At 43.8% G+C, this 21,741-nt stretch overlaps 1 protein-coding gene across 3 annotated transcripts; it reads right to left on the bottom strand.

Annotated features, from left to right (window-relative positions):
- Positions 1-401: 401 nt before the first annotated feature.
- ESCO2 (establishment of sister chromatid cohesion N-acetyltransferase 2) lies at positions 402-20,936 on the bottom strand. Of its 3 annotated transcripts, none has more exons than XM_060273210.1 (12): positions 20,665-20,936; positions 20,169-20,292; positions 11,124-11,183; positions 8,118-9,108; positions 6,063-6,159; positions 5,812-5,872; positions 5,540-5,663; positions 5,210-5,341; positions 4,633-4,722; positions 3,877-4,014; positions 2,607-2,791; positions 402-1,466 (listed from the first exon to the last, which is right to left on the bottom strand). In XM_060273210.1, the coding sequence occupies exons 2-12, from the start codon at positions 20,252-20,254 to the stop codon at positions 1,334-1,336; spliced, it is 2,097 nt and encodes a 698-aa protein (XP_060129193.1). In that variant the 5' UTR covers positions 20,255-20,292; positions 20,665-20,936; the 3' UTR covers positions 402-1,333. The 3 variants fall into 3 exon arrangements, with proteins under 3 accessions (XP_060129193.1, XP_060129194.1, XP_034966977.2); XM_060273211.1 differs by having other exon boundaries at positions 8,118-9,099; XM_035111086.2 differs by lacking the exons at positions 20,169-20,292; positions 20,665-20,936 and adding an exon at positions 16,749-17,386.
- Positions 20,937-21,741: the final 805 nt, after the last annotated feature.

Below are 21,741 nucleotides of genomic sequence, written 5' to 3'. Positions count from 1 at the left end.
GTTCTCCTGTCATCGCCTTGTCAGAGGCTTACTCAAGCGTGCAGAGCTAGCTGAGCTAGGCTCTGCAGAGAGATTGCAATCATCTGATTGGCCAAGACGCAGCGGACAGGAGAAGGGGGTTTCATTCATAATTTTCGCTACACTCATAACTTGGTTTCATTCATGGGTTTGTGACAGTGTTACTATCATATAGAAAGGGTTATACAGGGGAGAGGGAGAAGCGGGAATGGAGAGAAGCCTTTATTTTGACAGGGCTCATTCCCATGGGTTGTGGGTTTACTTGTGGTGTGCCTGTGGGGACGTGGCCTAGCCTGGCGGGGTCATCTTGGGGTCCACTTTGGGGTCCAAACTAATCCTCGTTTGGTTGCCCCCCCCCCCCGTAAAATTCCCTAACAGAAAGGATATAGGTGATTTTTGTTTAAACCACGTTTAAACTTGTGAGGACTGCTACAAGTTCTTTTTATGGGCCAGGCTTTTTGGTATCCCTGTCATATTCCTGAAAGACTTTGCCCACAAAGGCATACGCTTCCATTGTTTCCCAAGACAGATGGAAGCCAACAAACCCCACCAGACACAGCAATATTGACATGAACAGAGACTAAATTACAAATATTTTATTTGAACAGACTTGTTTGAACAAAGTTTAGTGCAATAATTGCAGCAGTTCACAGACATAGGCTCAGGATTCAAAATCCAATGCTTTAGGATTACAGAAGTAGCCTCAAGTGCTGGGGAGCTACCAACAGGTGCAAAAAGAATAGTTAACAGGTCCATAGCAGCATTCAAACACCTCAGACTCTTCCTACCTCCATTCTGTAGGGAAGATTTTACTTTGTCAAGAGTGACTTTCTTTAGCTTAAAACAAGAATGGAGAATCAGTCACCTTCTAGATGTTGCAGAACTACACCTCTAGTCATCTCTGACCATTAGGTCCAATATCTGAAGGACCACTGGCCCCTGACTTCAAACTCTCACCTCTGATCCAGCTGGCTAAAGAAAGAAGCCAATCTTCTATTATACTAATAGGTTTGACGGAAGGAGTTCAAAGCTTCGGAACACTGGAGGCAGAGGATTCAAATAGCTCAAGCAGATGTCAGCTGTAGATAGACTAAATTGGCCTTTTCTTCATACCATCTAAAACTTACAATCAACTTTGAAAGTTTCAACTTTCAGAATAAAACTTTTTAAAGCAACACAAACATGGTTTGTTGCCGCTCCTAATTTATATTACAATGTTAAAATGCAGAATATAACACAAGGAAAATGACAAAATAGCTTGTTGAATCTTCGTAGAAGGGGAGCTCATGCTGTAGGAAGACACCTTCAACTGACCTTAACTTATGAAATTATAAACAAGGAAGTTGGGTGTTTGGCAATACCTGGCTGCAAATAGCTTGCCATCTGGTGTGGGATCAGAAAAAGCAATTTCGTTGGTGTTTAAGAAAGAGCCAAATAAGAATGTACGTCTGGAAAAGAAAAGAAAAGTTATCTGGTAATAACTAATCTTCAGGTATCTGAAGAAGTGTGCATGCACACGAAAGCTCATACCAAAATATAAACTTAGTTGGTCTTTAAGGTGCTACTGAAGGAATGTAACGCAAGGATTCAGTCCTGTTTTCATGCTCATTTCAATTTACTGTCAGTTTGTATATTTAAATTTGTCAGATTTAAAGAAATGGGGAACACACCAGACATGCAAGGAGTGCCTTTTCTCTCATCACTAAACACTCACAATCGGTGTGCACATTTTTCTGGATTAGAAGGAAAAGCTTGTTTTAAAAAACTAGTGTTATCCAAAACTTAAGCCTCACACCAAGCTTCAATGTGTTGTGTATGATCTGCAAACCTTCTCTCGTGGGTGATGCTTGGGGCATACTTGTATGGTAATGTATTCTCACAAGCCTTGGTTCATGAAGAATGTTTTATTCATTGGGTGGTTGCAAGGATGTGATCTGCATCAGAAAGTGGGCCTTGGGGTGGGTGGGGTGAGGAGGAAGGAATACAGTGGAACCTCGGTTTATGAACACCTCGGTTTATGAATTTTCAGTTTACGAACGCTGCGGACCCATCTGGAACGGATTAATTCACTTTCCATTACTTTCAATGGGAAAGTTCGCTTCAGTTTATGAACACTTCGGTTTATGAACATACTTCCGGAACCAATTACACCCATGCTTCGGGTTAAGTACGCTTCAGGTTGAGTACTCCGGGGACCCGTCTGGAACAGATTAATCCACTTTCCATTACTTTCAATGGGAAAGTTCACTTCAGTTTATGAACGCTTCAGTTTATGAACAGACTTCCGGAACCAATTCTGTTCATAACCCGAGGTACCACTGTAATTGTTTCGTTTCTGTTATACAGAGCCCCAAACTATCACTGACCAAAGCATATGCACCAGGCTTGGGAGTCAAAGAGGCAGTTAAGTCCAAGGTTCTCTCAACACCCTGCTGTATGTGATTCATACACCAGGTCTTTCAGCAGGAACCAGCTCCTAAGTATTACTTGCTGGTAAACCTCCTTTAAAACAAGCTGAAAACTGGCTGTGATCCCAGAAGATCATCTCTGAGCTGTATACTTTTCTTTCAGATATTACATTTCCTTACCTCATCACATCCACTAGACGGCTGGCAATGCCTCTTCTCCGCATCAGGCTGAACACCCAGATTCTGCTGATCCCACAGAACACCTTCTCTGGCTTCGTTGAGCAGCACCAGGCACGCTGATGCTCTAGACTGTCATTAGTAGGAGACCCTGACACGGTTGTAGGCTCTGAAAGCACTTGGTAAGCCTAGGAACAACAGGATACGCTTAGAGCAAGGCAGTGGGGTGGGGGAAACAGCAGCAAGCCTCTAACAAATCACACCTTATGCAAGGCTTCAATGGGACGCACCACGATGCCCAAAGCAGGTTGGCACATGTTGTTTGGGGCATCTGTACCAAATGCCAGAAGTGCCTCAATTATTCTTGAAGTAGAGAGTTACCTACAAATGTTATCCATAAGACATTTGTTAGCCTTCAAGAAGCTATTTTTACAGCAACAGATTAACAATTACCACAATTAAAATGCTATCAACAGCCAGCCATCTAGGCATGGGAATGTGTCAGTGGGCTCATCTCTGGGGGAGAGCCGCAGTGGAATGGATACCAGCCCAGAAACTCATTTAGAATGCTGTTAGATCAGAATAAGACACCAGCTAAAAGGCTCTAAGAGACAGATTTGTTCTGACATACAAGACAGCAGAGAAAATTAATTTTTCTTGCAATTGGCCTCTCCTCCCCATTTACTTTTTCCTTTATCTAGGACAAGAGCAATTTAATGCTCTGGAACACATATATTGTGCAGCTCTGTTAAGCAGGTGACACTTCTTTCTCTGTAAAGGGAACTAACCCAAGAGAATCCACTAGCTAAGGAAAGGATAAGCCCCTTGAGTCCCATCTAGCAAGGGCCTAGAACTACAAGCAGAAAGAGGAGTTGCCAGGCACTGTGGAGACTTGCAGCCAGAGCTCCACTCCACATTTATCAAACTTGATGAGTAACTTTTACTTCCCTAGTCTAGCAAGATGTTTCCCTTCACATCTAAGAATGAACAGCAGAAACTCCCAACCGCTTTTAAATGGTTTCCATACTGTCAAAAGAGTTTGCTCCAAGTGACAAAATCCTACTTTTAGTGCAATAAGTTACCAGCAAACCTGGTTCTTAGGACTTAAGTGGTTTGCTTTATTCAAGTAGCAAGACACATGGCTGAAGGAGGTCCAGTCAACTGCATTGCTCCTTCTCTTTGCCAAGTCACAAACACCTCTAAGGATGAACTCCAGTATCAAGGGTCTGCCCTGAACCAGATTATCACTCTTTCCACTTGGCAAGCTACTCACCTGTCTGACTGGCTCAGCAATTAAGCAGCCAACAATCTTCTTTTCAGTGGATACAAACAGGTATGTTTGGGTTGGACAGCGCAACACAACGTGTTTAAATCCAAGCTCATTATCTACAAGCTCCCGTACAGCTTCAGCCTGTGCAAGGAAAATGCCATATACAAAGCTCAGCATCTAAACCAGACAAAACTCAACCCAGATCACAACAAACATTTTTCTTCTAAATACCTACATTGGTACCTAAATACCTACATTATCTGCAGAAACAACTGAAGATCTCTTGATTAAATCCTAAAATCTGAGGCAACAGGTATACTTTTTTTGGTAACAATACAGGAAGTGTGGCTGGAAAAAAACACCCTAATTTTGCTCCAAACAAGATCATTTTTTAAAATTCAAATTTAACAAACTAAAAAGGAAAAGAGCCAAAAAAAGTAAATAGAACTGATATGGTAAGGAAGGTGGAGACTTTCCCTTATTAAAAAAAACCCAAGAACACATACACAATTTAAAATGAGTTCATTTTACTTGGAAGTAGGGCAAATATTTTACAGCAGTTGTGGAGAATCTCCAGTCTGCAGACCTACCAAGCTGTTTGGGGTAAACCACACCCACCTTTGTGAAAAGGGTCAAGCCACAACTAAAAGAAAAAAGAATCAGGAGTGTATTCAAGTTTGCTCCAGATTCTTCCTTTGCATCAAGTAGCAGACCAGTTCCATTTGGAGGAGCAAAGCTAGAAGAAAGTCAGCACTGCACCTTTTTGATGGCATATTTTGGATCATCCTGAAGAATCAAGACAATTTTTCCATCCCAGAATTCTGCAGCAACATGTTCATTCTTCCAGCTCTATCAAAAGGAGAAAAAGACAGCAGAGGGCAAAAAGTGTAGATGCCCAAGAGTTTAATTAGTGAGAGTTGTAAACCACTATATATATATTAAATCTGTCATTAAAACAACCTGCATGTTCCTTTATGGCAGTCTTCCCCAACCTCTGGCCCTCCAGATGTTGGGCTCCAACTTCCATCAGCCCTAGCCAGCAAGGCCGATATTCAGGAACCATGTGATTTGTACTCCAAACATCTGGAGGGCACCAGGTTGAGTCTCAGCAATGTGAAATACACTCAAGTGAAGTACTTCCATAATTTTTATATGGCAACACACGCAAAATGCTGGAGTGTGTGCTGGATTGTGGAGATCCCTCTCAGATAACATTTGTGCTCAGATTCCTAAGAATTCCCTGTTCCATTTAGCAAGGAATGCTCTAGGGAATTCTGTTGTCCAAAACAAAATCAATTCACAAAGTAAACCATGGTGCATTTAGTTTGTGTCTTACCACATATTTTATTCCTTCAAGGAACCGCTGATGATACTGGGCATGCTGTGTTTCATCTTCTGGGCTTGCAGCTGAGTAGACCATACCACATGATTTGCAGACAGTGGCGCCGAAATATTTCTGGCCAGCATCCTGTGTAGGGAAAGAGGGAGTGACCATGTTGCAATGCCCAAACCAGCCTGAAGCATCAGGAAAAAACTGTACAATGTTTTAGGAGTACATATAAAGCTGATTAGCAGCTAAGATTTTCTATTCTAAAATAGAAACTCCATGTTGCATGGCAGTAGTTGACCTGACAGCCATTAACAATATATTCAGAAATATACTTACAATGATCATCTGATCTTTGCTCAGTTCCTTTGTCTTCTTGCTGGTTCTCAGAATGGCAGGGACCTTCTGTCCTACTGGACTGAGCACCACAGCTGAAGACTGCTCATCTGAGAAAATGTGTGGCCTGAAATTTATTGAAGGAATTTATATCTTGTAGTAATTGGTTATATAGTAAATATTCACAGGGGAAAACAGATTCATAAAGAAAAGTATACTGAAGAACTCTTTTCACCTACATATCACTTCTGAATATCAGAACAAGATTGCCATACCTTTTTTTGTTGCTGGAAGGTGTGTTGAAAAATGGATGGGTGTCACTTGCTGAAGATGGCTCTGGGGAAAGGAGAAAAATATTGTGATTTCTATCCTCCATTGGCAATTTGTCCCAGGTCCCAATGACATGGAGAACTTTTTCTATTCAGAGTATTGTGATGAATAGGATAGGGTGGCCTACCAAGCTTTCTATGGCCACAGAACAGATGCATCTGAAATTGTAATACAGTACATTCTCAAGGTTACTTACGCTTATCCTTGATTATCGTACTAGAAAGCTTGCTGGAAGAGGCAGTCTTGTGCTTGTCCATGTATTTTGGTGATCCCTGCAAGATTTCTTCAGGGTCCTAATGAACAAAAGTTTTTCAACAAGGCAAATTTTCAAGGTGCCCCAATAGTAAGTTTTGCTACTTGGTTACCCCTTCAGAAGTTTCCATTTAAGGTCTCAGGGAATGATATGAAGAAATGCAATGGAGCAACCTTGCTGAAAAGAAGCATAGATCTAGGTCTGGTCAGTGGCTTAATAGAAAACCACCACTGCAAACACCACCTTCCATGTCATGAAAGAAAGGTGGGATTTAATAAGATTCACTAGCTGTCATGCAATGCCAGAGTCACCATGGCATAGTAGCCATATCTAAAACTGTTGCCGTGCTAACAAGAGGCTTGTTGGCCCAGTGAATTCTGTGAATGGAAAGCAGAGATTTCTGCAAAATCCTCCTTTTTACTGCTGAAGGTTATGAGACCTTTTTTCAAGTCTCCAAGTTGCTGAAAGTTAAAATATGTGGTGACTAGAGGTGTTTCCATCCCCCCCCCCGGCAATTCTGACATCTTATACATGGAAAGCCTACTCCAGAGAGGCTACCCAGATACCAAATTTTATGAATTTTTGGCCTTGGCCTTTCAGTATTTTTTCTGAAGTACAATGGTACCTCAGGTTACAAATGCTTCAGGTTACAGACTCCGCTAACCCGGTAGTATCCCGGGTTAAGAACTTTGCCCCAGGATGAGAACAGAAATCGTGTGGCGGCAGCGGGAGGCCCCATTAGCTACAGTGGTACCTCAGGTTAGGAGCAGACTTCCAGAACGAATTAAGTTCTTAACCAGAGGTACCACTGTAGTTTTAATTTATGGCTTTATTGGATCTTACTGATTTTAACACCTGCTTTAATATTAAGTGTTTATTATACAGTGTTATATTAATTGAAATTTTCTTTGCTTGCTTGTGAGATTTTAAAAAGGATTAAAGGATGGCATATAACCTGCTGATGTACAGTGCATTCAACACCATTCAGAACCGTAATACCTGAAGGTTCGGTCTCCCCATATGAACAGATCCAGACCCTGCAGCCATCATTTGTGGCCCTTCTTTTTATGCCTCTTCCACGAGAGGTCCGGAGGGCAACAACACAAGAAAGGGCATTTTATGCTCCCGGTTTGTGGAATGCTCCACACAGAGATGCTCACTTGGAGCCTTCATTGCCTATCTTTAGGCGCCAAGTGAAAATGTTTCTCTTCAACCAGGCATCTGGCTGATTGCCATTCTATGGCCTTTTAAAATTTGTTTGTGGGAGGGGGTGGGGTTATTGGTTTGTATTTGCTTTATTATGTATTATGTGTTCTCATTTTGTATTTTTATGTTTGAATCACTCTTCAGGTGAAGGGCAGTATACAAATTAAAATAAATATTCAATGGACAAAACATTGTTAAATAAGATAGTTACAGGTAGGTAGCTGTGTTGGTCTGAGTCGAAGCAAAATAAAAAATTCTTTCAGTAGCACCTTAAAGACCAACTAAGTTTTTATTTTGGTATGAGCTTTCGTGTGCATGCACACTTTCTGAAGAAGTGTGCATGCACACAAAATCTCATACCAAAATAAAAACTTAGTTGGTCTTTAAGGTGCTACTGAATTTTTTTATTTAAATAAGATAGTGAGTCATACACCAGTGGCTGATGGAGAAGATAAGGACGGTTAAGATCGGAACTATGAAAGTGGAAAACAACAAGGAAGAAAAACAGAAAACAAATGAAGGACATTTTCTCTCAATATGCAGAACATAGGAAGCCCCCTTCTGAATTTAATTTTTTTTAAAAATTCAGACTGCTTAATTGGCTGTATTGTTTGTATTACGATTTGGCATGATTGGAATTGATTTGTCATTAATTGGAAAGTTATTAATTGAAAATGAATAAAAATTATTAAAAAACCAACCCATTGTCTACACGGTGAAGTTCCAAAAATGTTGCAACAGAAATTCCATAAATGCAAACTTTGGTTACCAGTTTTCATAGATTCTACATACCTGAGTTCCAGCATCAGTTTCCTTTTCTACCAGAGTCTCTGAGCAACCAGAATGAGACGTTTGGAGAGGGCTGGTATCTTGCAACAGGTTCAGTTCACACACAGTCTCCTGGCTTGTGTTGCAGATCAATTTCACACCATCTTCCACACGATCAAGTTTTCTCTCTTTTGGGCTTCCTTTCCTGCCTGCTTCAGTTGCTTTGCTTTCAGTGGACAAGTAGAGCTTGGAATGAGTCAAGTGTCTGCCCTGTCTCTCTTTTACTGTGGGCTTGCTAACTGAGCGGGGGGACAAGGGAGATGAAAGTTTCTTCTTAGAGCCAGGCTGCCATTCCTTTCTAGTGGCAAAGAATGCTGCCCCTGTCTGGAGTTTCGGCACAGGTTTGAATTTCATGCTTAATACTTTGAAAGGAGTCTCCACTTTATTTTCAATAGCACAGTTAGCATCCTTGTTCCCCTCCACAGGCTTGGGAAGCACCACCGCCATCTTGGCTTTTTTGGTGTTTCTTGGCAAAGCCTTGGCCTGCCTGGAAGCAGCAGGGCGCTTGGGTGTTTTTGAAATTCTGCTCCTGCTTGTCGTCACTTTCAGCTGTGTTGTCTCAGTCTTGTTGGCAGTAGGTAGGTTTCCGCCATCATTTATTGGATTAAGAGGGTGGCTTTCCTTTGCTAGTTTCCTCTCCAGTAGGTTTAGATATTGCTTCCCTTTGTTGTAAAAGGAGCTGGTGGGTACAGTGGAACAGTATGCAGTGCCACACTCAGGAGACGTTCTTTGTATCCGCTTTGGCACACTGGCTGTTTGTAGTGGAGACTTATCGAGCTTCTGTGATACTCTTGATGCTTGGGACGGGTTTTGATTTTCGTTTTCTTCATCTTGGAAACTCAACATTTGAGATACAGTCCTGTGTCCTGCAGGATCCGTTATAGGCAGATCCTCAACGAATTCCATCCTGAGTTTTTTCACTGGATTCCTGTGTACTAATAACAAGCTGCAAAATCTAAAGTTAATATTTATTTTCATTATGCATAAACATAACACAGTAAAATACCAACCATAGCCAGTGACAACTCCATATCCAAAGAATCATACACAGACCATATGAAAGAAACAGCGCACTGTAAATTGCTTCCTCCAGATAACTAGTAAACCATGAAGGCTCTCCCAGTATGGTGGACACTGTCCTTCAGGAGACTCTGGAAAAAGTTTTTCCCAGCAAGAATTTCCATTACATTCCCCAGAGGCTCCTGAGGGAGTCACTACATCCTCGATGGCTCGGGCATTGGGCTGGGTGTCGGAGTCTGGCTGGTGTGAGGAAGTGTAATCCATTACAATAATATGGAGTTAATATTTCACTCTGTTGTAAACAAAACCTGCCCTTATTCCCTTATGGGGTACACAAGAGTCCTTATAGAGTCCTTTCTAGGTTCTCCATTGGTAGGAGAAAATACCGTAACAGAGGCCAACCAGAGAATATTGGGAAGCAAAACAGCTAGTAAGCCTGATCTTTATTAAAGCTGTTGCAACAGGGTGCTCCCCTCCCATGCAGGAGAGAGGAGGACCACAAACCATGTGTGCTTGCCCCTTGTACAGTGGACACTCGGGTTGCGAACATGATCCATGCGAGAGGCCAGTTTGCAACCCACAGTGCCGCGTCTGCGCACGCATGGGTCCCAATTCGGTGCTTCTGTGCATGCACAAAGTGTGATTTAGCGCTTACGCGCATGCGCCAAAACACGGAAGTAACCTGTTAGGGTACTTCCAGGTTCACACGGTGCGTAACCCGAAAAGACACAACCTGAAGCGTCTGTAACCCGAGGTATGACTGCATAGCCATTTTGAAATTCCCTGCCCTCAAGACCACCCCTCCATACATCATACATACATCACAGAAGGGGTGTAGCCCAAGACCACCCCTTACAAACATAATACCTACATCACAGAAAAGGCAGTCTACAACAGAAATTTGAATGTTGTTTTTCCTGTCTACCAGGTTATCTGATAATGCCTTATCTGATTGCCTTTTCTGATATCTGGCCATTCCTTTGAGATGGTACCGTAGTTTCCTGTATTATCACAGGAGCCAAAATTCATTATGCACGATATTGGAGATCACAAACTGGATCTAAGTTAAATAGCACATTACAGTTGTTATAAGAATTTAAGGTATCAAATATATAAATTAAATGTACAAGGCAAACATGCACATAAATATATACACATGTCTGAAACAGTACAGGAAGACAGTCCTGAAACCATTTTGACTCTCCCAAACTGACTAAATGTTTCTCTGCAAGGACACATTTAAGGTGTGAATAGGGTGAGCCTGGGACCTGGATTCAGGAATTAAGTACTGTAGTTATAACAAGAGTGGCCAAAACCCAGATAATGCAATCAGGTAATCTGCCAGACAACACACTCAGGATTCTGTTTCAGACCACCTCCTGTGTTGTATGTACGGTATAATGTATTGGGGGAGGTGGTGCTGGGCTACACCCCTCCTGTGTTGTATCTATGTATGATGTTTCTGGTGGTGGTCTGGAGTTGGAGGGTGGGCAATTTGAAAAGTCTACATAAGGGCTGGCACACCTTTGTTCTGGGTTCTCCTCCTCCTCTCTCCTGTGTGTGTGGGGAGCACCCTGTTGCAACAGTATAATAAAGATCAGCTGCTTTGCTTCTCAATATTCTCTGGTTGGTCTGTGTTATTTTCTCCTACCAATAGGGAATCCACTTAAAGACTCTATACGGCTCTTGAATACCCATAAGGGAAAAAGGGCAGCTTTTGTTTACAACAGTGTCTCTTGCAATACATCTTACTCCAACTGGGAAAACATTAAACCAAACCTCTTAATCCTTAATTAGGAAAGTGAAGAATGAAAGCAGCTAAGAGGAAGAGGGCAGGATTTTGTACATTCCAAACATTTTGTGGCATTCATGTATAAAATACATGTATAGAAATAAATCCATCCACAGCAATAGTTCAAGCTCTCGGATAACTTGCAACAGCAATCTCACCCGTCATCACTGCATTTTCGCTTCCTTGGAGTAACAAACGCCATGTCCTCAGCAAAGCGCCTACAAGTCAGAGGCAGGTGGGTTAGTCAGTCATGTGTTGACAGATGTGGTCTATCTGCCTGCAGAGCTTGGACTAGAATGAGAATTCATGTTTGCATCCCTTGCCTATCTTTGCATGCCACCAATATTCCTGACCCCCCACCACCACCACCCGTTTACACTGGTAGACCTTTTAGCCTTGGGACAGCAGCATAAAGCAGCCTGGGTCTTTTCGCTTCTTCCAACAAGGAGCTCATGTGCTTCAACCAAAAATCAGCAGCAGAGTACCGGTAGTTTCTGCATCCTGGTGGAGCTGAGGGGAGCTGCGGTGCAAAGCACTGGGGGAGCAGGCCTAGCAGCCCTGGGCCAAGGGGCCCCATTAACTGGCTGGGCCGGAGCCGCCTAGGTCAGGCATAGGCAACCTTGGCGCGCCAGATATTTTGAAACTACAACTCCCATGATCCCTAGCTAACAGGGCCAGTGGTCAGGGATCATGGGAGTTGTAGTTCCAAAACATCTGGAGAGCCAAGGTTGCCTATGCCTGGCCTAGGTGCTTAAGGAAGGAGACCCTTCCGGATCAGGCCAAATGGGGGCCCATCCAGTTAACCAGATGCCCTACAGGGAAACCCACAAGCAAGCTTAGAGAAAAAGCACACTTCATTCTAACTTTAGCAGAACCTATGCAATCTTTTAAGACAGTGTTTCTCAACCGCTGTTCCGCGGCACACTAGTGTGCCGCGAGACGCTGGCTGGTGTGCCGCGACGTGCGGCGACGAGAAGGGCGATTTGCATTGTCACGTGCCTGGCGGCCGCCAATATACAGCACTAACGCGCCGGAAAGGAAGCCGGCCGGGTCATGATGCGGGGCGAGCGCAGCTCTCAACAGCCACCACCACGGGAGGGTGGTTTTAGACAAACTTAAAGGAGCTGGCTGGATGAGCTCAACCTGAAACTTGCTGAGCAAAGGATTGTGGTGGCAGAGAAATCAGCGGCTTGTGAAGCCTTATTACAGGAGATTGCAACCAACACAGCAATTGGCAAGTGTTTCTTACAGTCATAATTATATAGTCAATATAGGGCGGCACAGAGTTAAATTTGTTAACTTTTTTAATGGTGGTGTGCCTCGTGATTTTTTTCATGGAACAAGTGTGCCTTGGCCCAAAAAAGGTTGAGAAACACTGTTTTAAGAGAGCTAGATTAGGCAGTTGAAGATACTGAAATTTGGTACACCGAAATTGAAAATTTCCACGTGTGGTGGATGTGTAAGATGACAAATACATATATGGGCAAAAATCTGCCCTTATTCCCTTATTGGGTTCTCCATCGGTTGGAGAATATAACAGAGGCCAACCAGAGAAGTTTGAGAAGCAAAGCCTTTATTTTCGCTGTTGCAACAGGGTCCTTCCTCTCACGCAGGAGAACAAGGAAGGAACCCCAAACAAAGGTGTCTTGCCCTTAAAAAGAAATTTGAAATTGGTTTCAGCCCACCCCCCAGAAGCATCATCCATATGTCACAGAAGGGGTGTAGCCCAAGACCCCTCTCCCTAGATTCATCATAGGTACATCATGAAAGGGGAGGTCTGGTGGCAGTAATCTGAGCATCCTGGACCCTGCCCCCAAAACCTAATCAACAAAAAGAGATATTTACATTTCCCTGTTTCCCAGCCAAGTTAATCACACCCTTTTGTCTGGCACCCAGGTATCAGGATGCCAGGGATTATCACTTTAATTCCTGAGACAATGAGAAGGTTCCCCCCCCCTTCTTCCTTGCAGAGGAACGCCAGGTCTGAGAGAGTCAAAATGGTGTCAGTCAGTCCTGTCTTCCTGTGCTGCTTCAGACATGTTTCTGTACATCCATGTACATGTTTTATGAACAATTATTATATATATATATATGACCTCAAAATTCTTATAACACATACATAATGGAAGATGATATTTTAAAAATCCAGTTATAAAGAGGAGAGGCTTCTGGGTCCGTCCAAATGGGGGCCCATCCAGTTAACCAGATGCCCCACAGGGAAACCCACAAGCAAGCTTAGAGAAAAAGCACACTTTCCAGCAACTGCTATTCAGAAGCATTGCTGCCTCTGATGGGAGAACCAGAGAACCCTTGCCTCTTGCGAGAGTAGAATAAGAGAATTTTAGAGTAGGAATGTGGGGCCAGAAATGATTATTGAACCTGTTTTTATATGAAATAACCAGCTACCAGTATATTCGCTTCTGTATAAAACTGTGCTTGCTGTCTGTTTTCCTGCTGGAGAATCTATCAAGTGTTATGCAATTCTGGAATACCTAAGTGTTAAGATAAACAAAAAAGCGGCCCTTTTGCTGTTGGATGCCGAAAAGGCATTCGACAAAATTTTATGGATATTTATGAAAAAAATAGGATTTGGGGGGAAATTCGTGAAAGGGTATAGGGGCAATTTATAGTAAACAAAGAGCCAAATTAATTATAAACAGTGAATTAACAGAAGAAATTCATATAAAGAGGGGAACCAGGCAAGGTTGTCCCCTCTCTCCATTATTATTCATTTTACATTTAGAGTTCTTGTTAAAAAATATAAGAGAGGATGAAAAGATTAAAGGCATAACAATTGGGAAAGATATCCACAAATTAAAGGCATTTGCAGATGATGTCATACTCACATTGGAAGACCCAGAAGGGAGTATACCTCGAGCATTGGAGAAAATTAGAGAATTTGGGGATCTAGCGGGGTTTAATATAAATAAAGATAAAACGAATATTCTAGTCAAGAATTTGGAGATATGAAAGGAACATTTCGTACAAAGATTACCATAATCAAGGACAAAAGTGGTAAGGACCTAACAGAAGCAGAAGACATCAAGAAGAGGTGGCAAGAATACACAGAGGAATTATACCAGAAAGATATGGAGGTCTCATACACCCCAGGTAGTGTGGTTGCTGACCTTGAGCCAGACATCTTGGAGAGTGAAGTCAAATGGGCCTTAGAAAGCATTGCTAATAACAAGGCCAGTGGAAGTGATGATATTCCAGCTGAACTATTTAAAATTTTAAAAGATGATGCTGTTAAGGTGCTACACCCAATATGCCAGCAAGTTTGGAAAACTCAGCAATGGCCAGAGGATTGGAAAAGATCAGTCTACATCCCGATTCCAAAGAAGGGCAGTGCCAAAGAATGCTCCAACTACCGCACAATTGCACTCATTTCACACGCTAGCAAGGTTATGCTTAAAATTCTACAAGGCAGGCTTAGGCAGTATGTGGACCGAGAACTCCCAGAAGTGCAAGCTGGATTTCGAAAGGGCAGAGGAACCAGAGACCAAATAGCAAACATGCGCTGGATTATGGAGAAAGCTAGAGAGTTCCAGAAAAACGTCTACTTCTGCTTCATTGACTATGCAAAAGCCTTTGACTGTGTCGACCACAGCAAACTATGGCAAGTTCTTAAAGAAATGGGAGTGCCTGATCACCTCATCTGTCTCCTGAGAAATCTCTATGTGGGACAAGAAGCTACAGTTAGAACTGGATATGGAACAACTGATTGGTTCAAAATTGGGAAAGGAGTACGACAAGGTTGTATATTGTCTCCCTGCTTATTTAACTTATATGCAGAATTCATCATGCGAAAGGCTGGACTAGATGAATCCCAAGCCGGAATTAAGATTGCCGGAAGAAATATCAACAACCTCAGATATGCAGATGACACAACCTTGATGGCAGAAAGCGAGGAGGAATTAAAGAACCTTTTAATGAGGGTGAAAGAGGAGAGCGCAAAATATGGTCTGAAGCTCAACATCAAAAAAACCAAGATCATGGCCACTGGTCCCATCACCTCCTGGCAAATAGAAGGGGAAGAAATGGAGGCAGTGAGAGATTTTACTTTCTTGGGCTCCTTGATCACTGCAGATGGTGACAGCAGTCACGAAATTAAAAGACGCCTGCTTCTTGGGAGAAAAGCAATGACAAACCTAGACAGCATCTTAAAAAGCAGAGACATCACTTTGCCGACAAAGGTCCGTATAGTTAAAGCTATGGTTTTCCCAGTAGCGATGTATGGAAGTGAGAGCTGGACCATAAAGAAGGCTGATCGTCGAAGAATTGACGCTTTTGAATTATGGTGCTGGAGGAGACTCTTGAGAGTCCCATGGACTGCTAGAAGATCAAACCTATCCATTCTTAAGGGAATCAGCCCTGAGTGCTCCCTGGAAGGACAGATCGTGAAGCTGAGGCTCCAATACTTTGGCCACCTCATGAGAAGAGAAGAATCCTTGGAAAAGACCCTGATGTTGGGAAAGATTGAGGGCACTAGGAGAAGGGGACGACAGAGGACAAGATGGTTGGACAGTGTTCTCGAAACTACGAACATGAGTTTGACCAAACTGCGGGAGGCAGTGCAAGACAGGAGTGCCTGGCGTGCTATGGTCCATGGGGTCACGAAGAGTCGGACACGACTAAACGACTAAACAACAACAACAAGTCAAGAATTTAAGGAAAGAAGAGATAGAAAATCTACAGGAAAGGGTAGGCCTGAAAGTGGTGAAGAAAGCTAAATAGCTAGGAATATGGATTTCTAACAACACAAATAATTTGGTGAAATATAATTATATAAAAGTTTGGAACAGCGTGAAGAAAGACCTAGAAACATGGAAAAGATTAAATTTAACATTTCTAGGGAAGATAGCGGCTATCAAAATGAATATACTGCCAAGAATGTTATTTATGTTTCAAATGCTGCCAATCCTGGGGACAGGGGCAAAAATTTTCAAGCAATGGAATAAAGATTTAATAAAATTCATTTGGAATAATAAACCAGCCAGAATAAAATATAAATTGTTAATTGATATAAAAGAGAGAGGAGGATTGGGGCTCCCAAATTTAAGTATTTACCATGGATCCTCCCTGTCTTTGCAATTCATTGGCTCTCTGTTGCAGATAGTCCAGGGTTTGAAACCAGAGCCAACAGGAATGGGATCCAGGGGGTCATCTAGTCCAGCCCCCAGCCCCCCCCCCGTGAATTTGTCTAATCCTCTTTTAAAGCTATTTTTATATAGATTATATATATAGATTACACACACACACACATCTGAGGAAAGAGAGGTTCTGCTTCTCCATATAGAGATCGATGGGCTTCTAGTTATTTCTCTCCCTATGCCGTGGCCTTTGGCTGCTGCCACGAAGCTCACCCCCATCTCCGAAGCCGCCCCGGTGGCAGGAAGTTCCGCAGCTTCACCCTGCCTTTCTTTTCTCTGTCCCGAAGCCCACAGCCTCCAGCTTCGCTGCGTGGCCACAAGCACCGGCGCCAGGAAGAAGAACTGTTTCTATGGCTCTCTCCCCCCTTCCCTGCTTCATTTTATTTATGGCTTTATCTTTTATTTGTTAGGGAAACCCCTCCGCGCTTTCTCCCTGAGGGGCTTCTTTTCTACGTGCGGGGAGTTCCGCGCCAAAGTAGGCCGAGGCGCCCCTTCCCTCGACCGAGGCTTCTTAGCCCGGGTAGATTTCGGACCCCCCCCCCAACCGCCCTAAAAACTTCGCCTCCCGCCTCTTTCTACCTGCGCCCACTTTCCCCCTCACAAAAAACGCGCCTTTGCTCCATTTCTTACCTCACGTTTCCCACCCAAAGGCGCCTCAGAGCTCCCGCCACTCTTTTCCCCTCACGGCGCCGCGGCTCCGTTCGAAACTCTCCCCATTCGCGCCTTCATGCCCATTGGTCAGTCCGATCGCTGCCTCGGCGATCATTGGCCCGAGCACCGAGCGTAGTCTCTGGAGGCGGGAGTAAAGGAAGAAGCCCGCCTTTCGCGGGCTACCCGACCAATAGCGCCAACCTCTCACTGTCAACAAGTCCTGGCCAATCAGATGATGGGAGAAGCCCGGGTTTTGGCGCAAGGCATTGTGGGGATTGTAGTTTCTCGGCAAGTAGTGTCCCTGGGCTGGGAGTGGCGTGGGATCCACGCAGTGGATCAAATTGCACGTCTGGTGGCTTGCTGGTTGGATTGCTAGGCTCAGTGCAGTTCAGGGAGATCCCGAGATTCCTGCATTGCAGGGGGTTGGACTAGAAAATGATCCTTGGGGATCTCTTCCAAATGATCTCAGAGAGAGGGTCGCTGCTGCTTCTCTGCTTGCTTTTTCAGAAACAAATACCTCTCCTCAGCCAGCGCTGGATCGCTGCTGGATTTACCTGCAAATAATCTCATTGGAAAAAGGGAACCAGGTGGCGCTGTGGGCTAAACCACTGAGCCTAGGGCTTGCTGATCAGAAGGTCGGCGGTTCGAATCCCTGTGATGGGGTGAGCTCCCGTTGCTTGGTCCCAGCTCCTGCCAACCTAGCAGTTCGAAAGCACGTCAAAATGCAAGTAGATAAATAGGAACCGCTGCAGCGGGAAGGTAAACGGCGTTTCCATGTGCTGCTCTGGTTTGCCAGAAGCGGCTTTGTCATGCTGGCCACATGACCTGGAAGCTGTACGCCGGCTCACTCGGCCAATACAGTGGAACCTCTGTTTATGAACACCTCGGTTTATGAATTTTCAGTTTATGAACGCCGCGGACCCATCTGGAACGGATTAATTCACTTTCCATTACTTTTAATGGGAAAGTTCGCTTCAGTTTATGAACGCTTCAGTTTATGAACAGACTTCCGAAACCAATTATACCCATGTTTCAGTTTATGAACGCTTCAGTTTAAGTACTTCGCGGACCCGTCTGGAACGGATTAATCCACTTTCCATTACTTTCAATGGAAAAGTTCGCTTCAATTTATGAACGGTTACTCCGCGGACCGTCTGGAACGGATTAATCCACTTTCCATTACTTTCAATGGGAAAGTTCACTTCAGTTTATGAACGCTTCAGTTTATGAACAGACTTCCGGAACCAATTGTGTTCATAAACCGAGGTACCACTGTAATGCGAGATGAGCGTGCAACCCCAGAGTCGGTCACGTCTGGACCTAATGGTCAAGGGTCCCTTTACCTTTACCTAATCTCATTGGAAAGGGACACGGGTGGCGCTGTGGTCTAAACCACTGAGCCTAGGGCTTGCCGATCAGAAGGTCGGCGGTTCGATTCCCCGCAACAGGGTGAGCTCCCGTTGCTCTATCCCATCTTCTGCCAACCTAGCAGTTCGAAAGCACGCCAAAAAGTGCAAGTAGATAAATAGGTACCGCTCTGGCGGCAAGGTAAACGCCGTTTCCATGCGCTGCTCTGGTTTCGGTGTTCCGTTGCGCCAGAAGCAGCTTAGTCATGCTACCCACATGACCCGGAAAAACTGTCTGCAGACAAACACCGGCTCCCTCGGCCTGTAAAACAAGATGAGCGCCGCAACCCCAGAGTCGTCTGCGACTGGACGTAACCATCAGGGGTCCTTTACCTTTTAATCTCATTGGAACTCCTGGGACTTCTCTAAAGGATTGAGGGTCGTGAACATTTTTTTGCTCCCTTCTCAGGATGGTGGTCACTCTTTTCTCCGAGGAGCCCCTCTAATCCAACCCCTGCAACGCAGCTGCAATGCATATGGGGATCGAGCCTGCAACCTTGGTGTTATAAGCATCACGCTCTAACCCATGGAGGGGATTTGAACCCCTGCCTAGACTCCTGAGTAACCATGAACGCCCTTTAGAAGGCACAATCTGTTAGTTACAAATCCCCGTCGTAGGTGATCCTGCCCTCAATGGACCCAGCAAGGCTACCTCCCACCATTAAATCCAGCTCACAAGGTTGCTGTGAGAATAAAACAGGTGCGTTGGAAGAACAATGTCAGTATCTTGAGGTCCTCTGTAGACAGGATGGGGGAGACGTGTTATGAAATAAATGAACAGGAAACAGGTTTTCAAACACTTCCATACCATCTCAAAAGCCATCTCAAAAAGTAAAACTGGGAAATCTCCAGGTAAAGATGGCCTACCAGCTATTCACTATAATAAATTAAAACATGTATTATCATTACCCTTAAAATTACTCCTAAACAATATATTAGAAGAAGGAAAATTACCAGACACGTGGAAATATTACTTCCAAAACCGGGAACAAATAGAGAAATGACACAGAATTACAGTATAGACCTATATTGTTATTAAATACAGATTACAAAATTTATGCTGAAATACTTGCAAACAGGTTATAAACATAATAAAATATATATGTTGTTGTAGGAAAAATACCCCCCCCCCCCGTTCATTCTTCTTATAATACATAGGTTCACTATCAAAGGGGGGATCTTGGAGGGTTGACCCAACGCAACACATATGCAGCCTCCTCTGGCAAGGGAATTTCTACCTCCAACTGTGCCAGACAGCAGACTATCTTCTACACAATGGATCTTCCTCCCAAACTGGATTGACTCAGGATCAAATCAAAGAACAGCTATCACCTTCATAATGACTGTGAAACTTCTCTTTGTCCCGTGGAATGTAACAGGGAGGGGGTGACAGGAGGCCAGGAGCAGCTGGCCAGGTACTCAAATTTCTACCTCTGAACCCCTCCTTTCTGTGATGTATCAATGACATATTAGTGACATATTAGTGATGTATCTTTAGGGGTGTACATTGGTGGTGGGATGCTAATAAAAAGGGAAGACCCCCTTTGTTCGGGGTCTCCATCTTGCTTCACCTTGTTGCAGGTGGAGCCCTGTCGCGACAGTACTTTCTTTAATAAAGGCCAAACCTACTGGCTGCTGTTTTGCTCTGATATTCTTGGCTGGAGTCTTGTTTTGTCCAAGGGGAGCCCTCAGATTTTCCGTTAACAGTTATAAGTATTATACACATATTAATATGTAAAGATTATGTACATGTATGGCAACATTGAAATAAAAAATTAAATAAAAGGATTTGTAATTTATTTTGTTATAAATGTATTTGTTACTTAAAAAACAGCAACCATTTTTTTTAAAAAAAGAACCTTGACCAAGAACTAGCCAGGAATCTGCAGTAGACATACCACCTAAAATTCAAAAGCCTGCCTGGGTGGTTTTCCTCTTCACCATCCATCTCTCAATCCATCTGTGTTCCCATCTCCACTCCCCTGGAACTCACCAGATGTCTCGGAGGGCCCTAGGAGAAAACGTCCAGCGGTTGTGGGGAGGGATGCAGGAGACAACCTGACCAGGTCCACCGTCCATCTTCGAGGAGTCAATAAGTGAAAACAAGCTGCGGGGTCCTGGGAGAGAAAGAAGAAGCAAAGGGAGCCTCAGAGGCCCTGCAGGGATTCTCCGGCCCAAAACATTCTGCTGCCCCTAGAGAAGCCCAAATGGGGTACCCCCTTCCCAACAGGAGCCCCATTTTCAAAGGTTTTTTTTGGTGATACCAATTCAATCTGTCTTCTGCCACTGGGGATTACTTATGAGTCCATCTGCAAGACCTGCTCTGCATATTCCTCCTCTTCTGACACCCAGAAACATGCACCAGGTAAGAGACTTTGAAGAAGGATGCTCCCCTCCCTCCCGGGCTTTCTTGACTTTTTTGTTTAGGGTGTGTTCCCCATCCATCCATTTCTCCTTTTCCACCCACAACCCCCTGGAACTCAGCACACCTCTCCCAGCCTCGGATCATGAGGATGATTTCTAGGATTGCTGATACAGCCTCTTTTCAACTATTTTGCAGAGCTCAAAGTTTAAACAAGTTGTGGAGTCCTGGGAGGGAGGGAGGAAGCACAGGCAGCCCAAGACCTCTGCAGAGATTTCCCTCCCCAAGTGGCCCCCCCAGCAACTCCTCCTGCCTACAGGAAAAGAAGGGTGACTTCCTCCTGAACCCCAGCAGAGTCATGCCTGAAAAAGAGACTTTGTCACTCCCCCATTAAAAAAACACTCCTTCCCTTTCCGGTCTACCTTTTCTCTCTGCCATCTAGGCAGAGGGCCTTCTCGGTGGTGGCGCCTGCCCTGTGGAACGCCCTGCCAACAGATGTCAAAGAGGAAAACAACTACCAGACTTTTAGAAGACATCTGAAGGCAGCCCTGTTCAGGGAGGCTTTTAAGGTTTAATAGATTACTGTGTTTTAATTTTCTGTTGGAAGCCGCCCAGAGTGGCTGGAGAAACCCAGCCAGATGGGCGGGGTATAAATAATAAATAATAATAATAATAATTATTATTATTATTATTATTATTATTATTATTATTATTATTATCTTAGAACTCTGGCACTGCAGTCTCCCTCCCGCCTTCTCCCCCCACCCATTTAGGGGAAGGGGTCCATGCAACTCTCAAGAACATCACCAGATCATCACCATGACCACTCCTGAGGCATGACAGACCCAGGGCCCTGGGAGAAAAGGCCCAGAGGGTGTTCGGAGGGATGCAGGAGAAGGTCAACTGAGAATTTAGGGAAGTTTTTAATGTTTGATGCTGTACTGTTGTTGTTTTTTAATAAAAATAATATTTATTTATTTTTCCTTCACCAAACATATACATTTTTTACACTTTCCATACAATGTCTCAGGCCCTCCTTTCTCAACAAAAAGGAGAAAGGGAGGGGGGAAAAGTATATATAAATACAAAAAGCACTAAAACAACAAAAAGAAAACTTAAAGATTAAGAAAACTGTATATACAAATACGTTAAAAAAGAAGAAGAATGTTTTAACTTTGGACTTCCTGTTATCTCCATCAGCATA

The sequence above is a fragment of the Zootoca vivipara genome, chromosome 3, assembly GCF_963506605.1.
Source record: "Zootoca vivipara chromosome 3, rZooViv1.1, whole genome shotgun sequence".
Taxonomy (NCBI): Eukaryota; Metazoa; Chordata; class Lepidosauria; order Squamata; family Lacertidae; genus Zootoca; species Zootoca vivipara.
This window is presented reverse-complemented; position numbering and strand designations above follow the sequence as displayed.